The sequence below is a fragment of the Scophthalmus maximus genome, chromosome 11 (assembly GCF_022379125.1).
Source record: "Scophthalmus maximus strain ysfricsl-2021 chromosome 11, ASM2237912v1, whole genome shotgun sequence".
NCBI lineage: Eukaryota > Metazoa > Chordata > Actinopteri > Pleuronectiformes > Scophthalmidae > Scophthalmus > Scophthalmus maximus.
Genome location: NC_061525.1, coordinates 8,620,464 through 8,632,500, shown reverse-complemented (window position 1 = coordinate 8,632,500; position 12,037 = coordinate 8,620,464). Strand labels below are relative to the sequence as shown.

Below are 12,037 nucleotides of genomic sequence, written 5' to 3'. Positions count from 1 at the left end.
GGGACTGTACACAAATTACTAGGGGCAGGTTCCTGCGTGTTTTCTTTCTTTTTTTGCCGAAGGGAGGACATCCTCTTGACCTTTTTGGAGCGTAGGGATCATTTAATTTTGAAATGTTACAATTTATATTTCTCCTTTCTCTTCTGGGATTTCAAAATGTAAAAGAAGAGGAGAATCATATAGTCCCAAACATCAGTTCTCCTCTGCAAAGTGGGGAAGTGGGTCATACAGTTGTAATTTTACCACATTCAAAAGGACAAAGGGATTTCATGTTTCCATCTCGCTACACGTTACCTCATTTTCTCCTTCACTGTTTGCTACATCATAACAAAATACGATCGATTTGCCCCATGAAGTTGGCTTATGTTGTAATTCAAATTCGGCTTTGTGTTATTTTGGCCATAAATTGTGAAAATTGCCTCATTAGACTCTGATCAGTGGGTCACGTTAAGTGTATAGAATTGTAGATTCACTCCGGTTATCTGTCTCTCTCGTCTGCTGTGGCGATGGATAAAACAATACTTGACTTACTTCCTACAAACTTCTTCTATCGTGGCGTCTTTGGCGTACAATGTGTACGTGCACCGTCAGCCACAGTGTTTTCTCTACATACATCTCTCTCTACATGACGTGTGGCCTTGTCTCAGCCCCCTCATGTTTGGTCTGTGACGGGGAGGTGTAACTCAACCAGCCACTGCTTTTGTAGGACGCTGCTAAAACCCTTGTGTGGAATTTGTTCCTCGGCGTCTGTGCTGACGCTTCCTCTTTTCAACCCTCTGCTGTCAAAGCTTCACCCAGTTGTGATCTTCACCGTTGGTCCTCATTCTCTCCTGATGATTATCCAGACTGCAGAGGCACCTTCAGCAGTCAGAGAGACTGAATAGAGGATATGCTTAGAGGACAATTCCATTCTTCTCATTCATCTTATTCTGTGGCGTGAGGGAGTGTCGGTCAGGAATTTGTCGTTAATCATGGAGAGAAATGATCCAGTGTCGTTGAGGCTTCACTCTCAGGGTTGCCGCTCTAGTTTTCCTGGATGTGGGTCACGTTTCCGATTTGCGTTAGCGGAGGTGTCACCGGACCCCTGAGGAATCTTCCCACAGAGAGAGTATCAGGGAGATGTGCGTAAGAAGATTTGTTAGATGGGACCACCTGTTGACAGATCCGCAGTGAGTGATTGAAGAGGGGGCGGAGTTCCTCTAATATCAAGATAAGAATATCAGAGGAAGAAGAAACATGAGAGTCAGGAAGTGACGGACATTGTGCTGTGAACGCCACTGACCCTGCAGTCGTCCTCGCATGCAATTTGATGGACAGTTTAGTGGCAGTATCCCGTTTCTCCAACATACAGTAGAGCTTTCTGTGGTGACAGCCTCCGCGTAATTCTCCCTCCTCCGCTCTCTGCAACCTCATCCCTGTCCAGCCCGGAGTATAAATAACCATGTGGATGGAGCAGATCTCTGGCACATCAGCACTTTGGTCAGGGCCAGGGATTATTTGGTTCTGTTATCGCCATCACTTCTCTGTTGATGTGGCTGCCACTGTCTTATACTGCTGGTCAGTAGGTTGCCACAGCAACAGAGTTTGTACAGATGATGACACACACACACACACACACACACACACACACACACACACACACACACACACACACACACACACGCACACATATAATGCATGTGTGTTTGATGTCTCCATGAATTAATGCATCAACTGTGCATTCGCAGAACTGCAATGATTAGTCATTGATGGTTTCTAATTGAGTCTTCTGATTTGTAATTTCTTGGACTTAAGGAAAGTGATTTTTTTTGCTGTGCATAACAAAAAAATGGCAGCCAATCCTTTCATTTGAGAAGCTGGGATCTGAGGATGTGAGAATTTTCTTTTGTTCTTTTTTTAATAATATATTTTCATTATTAAGTTCTTAGGTATGTTCCATGTAGCTGTCTTCCCCTGTCTTTTATGTATGTGGATTGTTTTGACTATGAGAACAACTTCCTTAAGTCAGTCCTTTATAGTCACATAAGAAAAAGAAAAGAAGCAAATCTTCACCAGCTGGAACCAGAGAGTGTTTTAATGAATTATTAAAATAGATTCATTTTCTGTTCGGCTCATCTATTAATTGACGGCTGTACAGATGCTGTGCTTGGCTCGGAAATACCATCCTCAAGTGATGTCAGCAAAGGACCACACAGACTAACAGAGCGGGGCATGTTTCGTTCCTGCTTGGTTATTATTCATTGGATGCTTCCTCCAGAAAATATTATTCACCCCGTGTCTCAGTGCTTCCATGATGAATCTCTCACCACCTCCTTGTGTGGGGTCGGGGGGTAAACACTTGTTTTCCGGAGTCAGGATCACAGTATTTGTTGTCTCATCACCAGCGGCGACGGTGCGGAGCAAGGTGGAATCATTTGCACCTCAGCTCGGTCACGATCATGGCAACGGTTCAGAGGCAAAGTGCAGGGGGACTGGCAACGGGGAGCACGACAGACAGACAGAACACGGGAGGGAGGAGAGTGTTACTTTAGCCTTTTGATCCTTTTTCTTTCTTTCCTTCCTTTATTATGCAGCAAGGTGCAGCTACAGCTGGGAGGGGATGGTACAGCAGGGCAGCTCCAATCATTGGAAAGATTGAGGATTTTATTGTATAAAAAGTATTTATGTTTGCACTGGATACTTGTTTTCCAGATTTCTTTCTGAAAACGTTAGGGAAATGAAACCATTAAGAAATAGTGCCGCAACCTTGAGGCAGCTTGTCTCCTGTGTTTCATGCAAGTGGAGAACATGTGATGTAACATTTTAAGCAGTGGCTCGCTCCCCATAATTCACGAGGAAACCAGGAAGCACCATTTGTTTTTACTATCCAACGTGACCCCTCAGATTTATCTTTCGACGCACTGTGTGGGTGCACTCCCCAAAAATGAGAGCCTCATATTTAAAGGCAGACAGTAGGCAGCTGCTTTTAAATTCGCGTCTTTCTACTCGTGTTTTTGATTTAAATTGGATTGATAAGAAGAATCGCAATCTGGTTCCTGCTCCTGGTGATGGCAGGTGTGTTCTATTTTTCATTTTTTGCTGCACACCGAATTCCACTTTCAAGCAGTTGACCCATGTGTCTTGTTAACCAGACTGTAGCTGAACATGAAAGAAAAAGACCTGCCGGCTAGACTGGTGCACAAGGTGTGGATGACGCATGACAAGTGCAGCGGTGTGTGAAGTGACGCCCGGAGCTGTGGGCTCTGTTTTCCATCAATATATATCAGCGCATATGTGGAGATAGTTTTCCTAATGTCATGTGTCGTGCGACATCATGCTCATGTTGCAGCTCGTAAAAGCGAGTAAAGATCGTTTTGATTATCATGTTTGGAATGAAAGTGGAATTTGAAGAATTCACTTTAATTGGTTTGCTTGAGTCAAGTGCATCATCAGCACAGTTTGGTGTCATACAGTGTATGATTGCTTTCCGTCCTGCCGTTTTGGGGCGGTCCAAAACGACACTGAGAGCGGCAATAGTCGGCGAGATGAGAGATGTAATCTGTGGGTGGGGGCTGTGGGTGGATGAACATGAGACGAGGTGAGTGTCTGTGCCTCCGGGGGGGTCTGTGCTCACATGGCAGAGGGAGGCACGTCTCCGTGTGCAGCACACGGGCCACTGGAGACAGTCGAGGCTCTCAGCCTCTCCAGCGGAGATGAATACACACTATGAATCTGTCTGAAAACCCTTATTGTACAGTAATTGTGAATTGATGACAGTGGATCAGTGGGTCACGGTGTGGCGGCTGCATGTTTTTGTAATTAGTCATCTATTGTGACGATTGTATCTTTTCTGGGCTTTATAAAGTTCAAAGACAGACTCGGCCTGAAGGATGCAGCCGTCTCAGCACAGTGACATCCACAAAAGGGATTTGAACCCCATTTGTTTTAGAGACTTTGCAAACATGTGTTGATTCTTGCCCTTGTAAAGTTTTTGTTTTTCTGCAGCCTTCAAATTTATATTGAAGGTGGAATCTGTTTGGCTGGTCCTGCTTCACTGCTATGACCCCGAGCTGCTGAAGTTTTCTTAATATTTTTTTTTATCTTTCAGCATCCTTCTCGAAGCCCACCCCGATTCCTCAATGGGTTCCCGCAGCCAAGGCTTCTTCCACAACCACCATCACCACCGTAGCTCCATGGTTCCCGCCGCGGTGCCGAGGCTCCTGTCCGAGAACGGCAGCCTGCTGGGGGGCATCGCACAAATCACCCCCAACCTCTTCCTCAGCCGGGGGAATGTGGCATCGAACCGCAGCCTGCTGCTGTCCAAAGGCATCACCTGTGTGGTCAACGCCACCATCGAGCTCCCAAACTTCAACTGGCCTCACATGGAGTATGTAAAGGTCCCGCTGGCGGATATGCCCCACTCCCCTATCTCCCTGTATTTCGACAGCATCGCTGACAAGATCCACAGCGTGGGGCGCAAGCGAGGCGCGGTGCTGGTGCACTGTGCAGCGGGCGTGAGCCGCTCGGCCTCCCTGTGCCTGGCGTACCTCATGAAATATCACCGCGTGTCTCTGGCAGAGGCCCACGCCTGGGTCAAAGCCCGCCGCCCTGTCATCAGGCCCAACGGCGGCTTCTGGCGCCAGCTCATCGAGTACGAGAGGAAGCTGTTTGGAAGGAACTCTGTCAAGATGGTGCAGACGCCCTACGGGGTCATACCCGATGTCTATGAGAGGGACCGCAGGAGCCTGGCTCCATACTGGGGCCTGTGAGAGGCGCTGTGCCAACCGTCCTCCTCCGAGGGGCTGCCCCACTTGGACTGTAGGGTCACGCCTGTTCTGGACAGGTGCAGTGACATGTGCTTGTAGATCTGTGTGAAGCTTATTTAATGAATTACTGGTGCACTTGGACAGAGGGAGTAAAACCAAACACTGGTTGCTGTTGTTGCTGTTGTTGTTGTTGATGGTGCTGCTGCGGCTGCTCATCAGACCAGTCGCCTCCATTTTGTCATTTCGAGTGGGAGCAAGACCACCCAGAATCCTTTGGACCAAAGGATTGATTGGGACCACTGTTAATATCGGACACCAAAACGAGATGAAAGTGTGGAAATCGGTGCTCGTCTCTCCTGGTCTCTCTTTCCCAGTTCCAGTGGCGGACGGGCGCTCTGTGGAGGTGTCAGCCGCGCTCGAGACTCTGACAAGTGATGTGACTCGAGTCCTTTTCCCGATGTGCTGTCATGTGGTGGTGTTGTGTCAGTTTAATCTTCGGTGTAAGGGCAGCAGCGTGATCTGACTTCATGGTAGCATTCAAGATAAGTGTACAGAAAAAAAACAACCTATCTATAGACAAATTATTTAATTGGAATGTACCGATAGTGAGGTAAATCTGTTCCAGCGCACTTTAGTTTAACAGTTAAAGAAGATATTATATCGACCTTTTTGAAGGTGAAAATATAAAAGACGTAGGCTTAAATCAAGGTTTAGGGAAAAGCTTCCTGTGTACCACAGGGTTGACTGTTCCATCCCGTGACCACACTATGTTATTTTAGTGCTATTTGATGCTGTATTGAAACGATAAATTAAACAAAATGCCGCCTCAAGGGAACTGGTAGCTCTACGATAGTTTCTTGGGAGAATATTTTCTATCCAACTGTTTTTGCTTTGTGTCCATAAGGTAGAAGAAGGATCTTTAGTGGTTTAGTGCTTTTCTGAAGAGCGATGTCGCACAGTCCAGAGAGTCCTACTCCTGCTGTGGTGTAGGGTTGGAATTTTCCCTGCACGTGTCGTCCCTGCTCTGAAAGTACAGTTTAGAACTAGATGTAGTTAGCAGGGGTGAGATACCGCCGTAAATCGCAATACACAATCCAATGTATGGATTCCCGCTCAATACAAATTATTTTCTAATCTACATTTAAAGTTGCCCTCTGGAGTTTTCTTGTAATCAAATTATTTGAAGATTCTCAGATAAACCAATAATTTCCGAAGTGGATAAAGATGATTTTTGGGCCCAAAATGTTTCCTATTTTGGAATTCAGCCTGTGTTACTTCCTCTTACGTCGTCTCCCCTGCCTTTCCTGGCGCGTGGTTGCGTTTCTTGTCACATCCTCGCCCCCTGTAGGTCAGTGTGAAACCTTGGGCAGGGTTGTGTATCGTGTCGCCTGTGCATCCTCGTACATTTTGTTCATAGTAGTAGACCTGCGTTCTACTCTATTCTATTCTGAACACCAGCAAAATACTGATGTGTCATTGCAGGTTGATGCTTGTCTGCAATTTTATTACGTGTGTAGCCAGTCGAGTGTTGTGCAGTGTGTGTAAACCTCACAAGAGACGGTGCAGTGACGCCCTGCAGCTTTACACATGGCGTTAATATTTACGCAGGTTGTAGTGGTACAGTACGCTCTGTGTGTGGTACGGGAGCCAAATTACACACATCCGATTCTTTACATTGTCCGACAAACAGTCCAAAAGATTTCAAGTGACTAACAGTGATAAGAAAGAGGAAAATTCTTAGTCTTACTTTTTGAAGAGCTCGAGCCAGATACAGATTATTATCAACATTCTCGATTAATGTTCTCTACTTCAACTAATCTCAAGCGGTCGTTTCAGCAGTAGATGTATCAGATGACTCTGTCCTGTGTTATGATGTTAGCTTTGTGTTGTGATTGACCATCTTGACCTTTGTCCCCCCCTACATGACAGTGCAGTGTGTGGTCGGACGTCTGACAGACCACACGCTGCAGTGGTGCAGACTGTGCAGCAGAGTTGACGTTGTCAACGATGGAGATCAGCGAATCAAGGCTTTTCTGCCATAATAGATTAAGTGTGATATTATCAATAATAATAAAAAGGAGAAAATGATTCAGGGGTAAATGATTTTAGGAGGAGATATTTTTCTTCTTAGGGCAATCTGTAATCTGGCATTTTAAACTGCTCCATGCCCCAAGACAATGATATTAAAATTTGAAAAAAATGACTTTGTGTTACCTTCTTTTTTATTGAAATTGTTATGTCTTCTACTAGAATCTTAATGTTCATTTGCCTATAAGCAATACGAGCTTTCCTCATCAAAACCTTTTTTTTTTTAAGCATACCTGGAGACGTCGGAGGTGTTTTCCTGTGAGCAGGCTGCAGCGCTCCCTCCTCCAAAGGCGCCTCGCTGTTCATTCTGCAGACACGTCTGTCCCGAGAGATGTCTTCAGTTGTCAAAGAGCCGTTCTGTCATTCCTTTTCATTTGCTGTGGCCACAGAACAGCAGGCAGATATTGATGAGTGCCATTCGTCTTGTGTCCGCACTTCTGAGGGACCTACAGAGTGGTCTCCACAAATGAAATCCATTACCCAGAGAGACGATGACAGGCCGACCACTGCGGAGTGATGGGCCCAAATTAAAAAGCGCGCACAATATTTAAAAAAAATAAATACATCTTTTTCCCTCACTGTGTTAATGGGAGTAGAATTGTATGTGATTTTCAGGGCATCGTCGAACGCTAAAAGTAAACACATCCTTCACCAGCAGCAGGATATTATCATCTGTCATTAAAGCAGTAAGCAGAGCCATTTGCCTCATCACGAGCATCGGAGCGGGCGAGGCTCCAGCGGAGCGGGGCCATGCAGCATGAACAGCGCTGATGAAGTTTGAGGAGATGACATTCAGACGACGGCACAACTCGACAGGGCAAGCGTCCGACCCGGTGAGACGCAACACACTGCTGTGTGCTACTGTTCATTTCATTATGCACTCATTTGTTTTTCCTCCTTCAATTAAAATGTCAGAAATTATAGAAGATTTGACATGTCCTCAAGCCCAAGATGGCGTATCCAGACTGCTTGATGTATCCTCCTCCCAACAGTGTGAAAGCCAATCACAGGCTACTTGATTTCAAATCATCCAAAATAGAATGAAGCACAAAATCACTACATTCAAGAAGCTGAAACCATTTAATATTGGGTACGTGTTGCCACACTTAAGGCGCTCTAGCAAGAAGACTAAAAGTACAGTACTCGACTGACTGAACATCACTCCCATCCGGGGCACGGCACCAACAGGCGTCCGTCTCCCGACCATGGGAGAAGGACGCTCTAGCCAGGAGGCTAAAACCCATATGCACATTCAAGCTTGTTATTATTTGACAGCCTGTTTTTGCCACACAGTAACATACTTTATGCTCCAACTGTGGGAGGGAATTCAAAGTAGTTTCAGAGGGGAAGAACTACACAAAGGAAGCTGCCTGTGTGAGCTGCCGACAGCACGGTGATGATGGTAATCCCAGAGGACAGCTTTTAAATACTGTCAGTGCTTCATGTAAAGGGAATAAAAAAGTAGAACTGAAGCAGTAATATATATAATCCATAAGCAACCCTAACCCCTAAACTTAACCAGTGACAGTGATGGAAAGTAACTCAAGTATTTAAATACAGAGGTACTTGTACTTGTACATTACCAGTACAGAGTAATAGTGTTATTTTTTTTCTCAAAATTGTACTTCACTGCATCTGACAGTTTCTTAGTTACTTTGCATACTATGCAATAATTTTTCATTCAAAATATGCACAGTGAGCAAGATGTTTCTAATACTGTAATAATCAATGTAATAGTCCTATTTGTCAGCACAGAATGTAACAGTGAAAAGTGAATGGAGGTTGGCTGTATTGCAGGACTGTTGCATTGAGGACATTAGTTTTCCTATTTTAATTAGTGTTCCTCGATGAGAACTGTACAACAGTGGATAAGCATAATCTGTATTCGAGATACAGAACAGAAATCCCAAATAAAATGGTATCTTAGAGTTTATTATTTAGAAACAGTGCTTTCATTACAGTTTTTCCATTAAAGGGAGCTGCCATGTTTGTATTCCAAGCATTACATGATAGATATTCAATTATGGATAAGTTGTTATACTAACCAATGAATTATTGTTATTTAATTTTCCAAAAACAACTAGTGAAACCTTTCTCTGGGATGAAGACGATGAGTTTAAATGTCTTGTTTTGTCCGACCAACAGACCAAAACCCAGAGTTTGAATTCGGTGGAACCTGATGTGCAGAAGCAGCTGTTTTGAATCAATAATGTGATGGACCGTGGAATATGAAATACCAAAAGCGCAGCAGTCAGTATCACTTTAATCCCACTTCTTTCCCAGAGCGATCATTTCAGCACGGCGTGGCAGACAATAGGTGTGAAGATGACAGGCACCGGGCGGTGAGAGACTGTCAGCGATTCAAATTACACAGCAGTATTCAGTAATTGATTCCAGCATTTGTAATTTTCTGTAATCCACAGTGTTCACCGTGTGAGGAGAGGAATTCATTTTCTGCAGGAAATGAATTGGGGATGGGTTAGAGATAAAAAAAAAAAAATGGACGTTGGAGAACACACCTGAACACAAGTGAGAGCGATGATGAGACTGGTTTCAGGAAGCCCCCAGGCATCTCATTTCATTGGCTGAGCTCCACCACCAGCGATGGGCCCAGCAGGCTTGTCGAATTTATTCCATTTCGCTGCAAAGTGATGGAGATGAGGCATCTCTTGAAACAGTCATGAATTTGTGAGGGAGAGAGGGAGAGGGGGGGAGCATGAGAATCTGTCCGACTTCAAAGTGCTTAACCGAAATTCAGGTTGAGGTAGTCCAGAGAATATTTCTTGTAACATGAAAAGGACATTGCAGAGTTTAAAGAGAGGGAAATTAATTTGTTTGACATTTTTTGGGAAATATGCTATTTGCTTTCTTGCCAAAAGTTAGATGAGAGGGGGCAACTATAGCTGAGCAGGAAACAATTCACGTACACGTTGTATATTATATTGAATTAATTCAATTCATACCAAACCCCAAAAAGTTATTACAGTGTAAATCACTTGAACCAAACCAAGAGCGGAACAGAGCTGCCAGTGTTTCTCTGAACTCTGATATAGTTTCATCTTTAGCCTTAAAAAACAGTTTTTTCTCTATAAGGGAACCCCACATCATTATGTAGTTTCCTATTGACTTCTGTACGTTATAATTTAGTAATAGTACAAAAACAAAAAAAATCCAAACAAACCAAACCAAATACCAAAATAAAAGCACTAATTATGACTCATTTTAGAATCATATATATGCCTTAATATGTTACCATGAATTATTGTTGCAGCTCATAAATGTTGGTCCAACTACTTTATATACGGCTGGGTAATTTAATTAATAATCTTACAGAATTCATTAGTTTATTATATTTTCTATTAATAACCTCAATGTGTGACTTTAGCTGTCAGATAGATGTAGAGGAGCAAACGTATAAAGTTGTGTAAAACTGAACAACTCAAGTACAGTTCAAGTTTGCTGTTGATTGCAGTTGCTCTTTGATTTATTTTGCCAGGAATTTACAAACATTTGGTGGCATACACACCTTTTTATACATTCTTTATATGTTCTAGTTTTGGAAAGTTGTTTAAAAATATATATATGTGTTTTAATATTTAAAGATATCCAATCAATTGCAGTAACCAGTTGCTGTACATATGGGCGAGCAAGTTTTGTTTTTAAACTTTGTGAACCTTACCTGTGACCGAAATGACCTGCGACACTTTAAACTGTATACATACACATTTATTTACACCACATTCACATTAATTGCGTTGCTACAGCGTGAAACTGTAATATACAAAAAAGTGCTGCTGCAATTTGAGTTCAGAATCACAGTCAACTTCTTCCAGACTCCCAGGTTTGGTTGCACACAACACCTAGACAGAAAAAACACAACCGTTGCCATGGTTCCCTTCAAGTCCCCAAAATCACAACCCCACCCGACACATCTATATAAAATACAATTTAAATACCATTTTCCAACAGTGCAAAAGACATTCAAAGCAGTTAATTCAACACAATTCATAAAAAGGTCGACGTCTGCCTTCAGCACAGCAGTGGTGGTGTGAATGTTGAAGATTTTCAGGACAATACTAAAACCACAGCCACAGTTTCATCAACACGGACAAATGTAATTCAAGTAGGATAATAGGCTTGTGATCCAACAGCACTGGTTCAGTGGGAATGAAGGGAGTCATGAAGGAAGTAACAGAAGCGAAGCAGCGAGTGACATTAAAAACTATATAGATGTTTACAGACGTCCTCTGCCAGTGTTTTCTAATGATATTGCACACCTAATAATAATATTTCCTTCAGAGAAAATCATCAGTCAAAGCATGATTAGTATAAGCATCCAGAGTATACAGATAATCCACAGCTTTCAGAGGAACCGCAGGTGAGAGCAAAAGAGAAACAATAATACCATGGATGGTAAATATTTAAAGAGAGGCTCTGGAAAAAAAAAGAAGAGACGAGCATGAACACAGCCTGAGTGACAGCTGAGTTCATGAAGTGTGACAAGGAGATTTCGGAATGAGAAATAAATAAATACAGAGGGATCCAGTGATTTTACACGTCCTCCTTTTTGCTTTCTGTCCAAGGTGAGAGCCCCTCGCCGCTGCTCCACCTATCTGACGTTGATTAGCCCCGTGTCTGGTTGCCATGGCAGCCGCAGCCGCAGCTCAGAGCAGGTCAGGCAGGATGAGGCCCGGGGGTTTGGGCTCCACACAGTTAATCCAGAAATTGGCGCAGCTGGCGTGGTACTGGTGGCCCCCGTACAGCAGCTTGAAGTTGTCCGTCTCGGAGTTGAATGCCTGTCGGACACAAAAGGGTGAAATATTAGAAACCTGAATCACAGAGGCAAGAAATCCATCTGTGCACACACACGAGGAGGAATAGATGTCTGCACCCTGCTGCAGTGCTCGTCTGCGCTATAAAGCCAGAACACAGTAACAACATATTTGAAAATTTAGTTTCGAACAGTCTGACTGCTTTCTCTAACATATTACCTCATCATTTAACTGAAGTGATTGTAATCAGGTTTCTCACCACTGACTGGTGAGATGAGATGTGTAACTACAGCGACGTTAGCATTTCAAATGTTCCTGTTTGCATCAGTTCAATCTAATGATATAGGTAATAGTACATAGATAGTACAGCGACTAACTGCCTATGTAGCATCTGATTAATGAAAACAAATTGGGGTTAAGATTCCATTTAAA

The 12,037-nt window shown here is 43.5% G+C and overlaps 2 protein-coding genes across 12 annotated transcripts in view; one reads left to right on the top strand and one right to left on the bottom strand.

Moving 5' to 3' along the window:
* dusp14 (dual specificity phosphatase 14) overlaps positions 1 to 6,948 on the top strand; it is an 8,165-nt gene extending 1,217 nt beyond the window's left edge. For both annotated transcript variants that reach the window (XM_035623001.2, XM_047335650.1), the window contains one exon: positions 4,088 to 6,948. In XM_035623001.2, coding sequence (XP_035478894.2) covers positions 4,088 to 4,748 — 661 coding nt within the window. In that variant the 3' untranslated portion in view covers positions 4,749 to 6,948. The remainder of the gene's footprint in view (positions 1 to 4,087) is intronic.
* Positions 6,949 to 10,537: 3,589 nt separating this feature from the next.
* synrg (synergin, gamma) overlaps positions 10,538 to 12,037 on the bottom strand; it is a 32,402-nt gene continuing 30,902 nt past the window's right edge. For all 10 annotated transcript variants that reach the window (XM_047335543.1, XM_047335538.1, XM_047335542.1 and 7 more), the window contains one exon: positions 10,538 to 11,629. In XM_047335543.1, the coding sequence (XP_047191499.1) occupies positions 11,498 to 11,629 (132 nt within the window). In that variant the 3' untranslated portion in view covers positions 10,538 to 11,497. The remainder of the gene's footprint in view (positions 11,630 to 12,037) is intronic.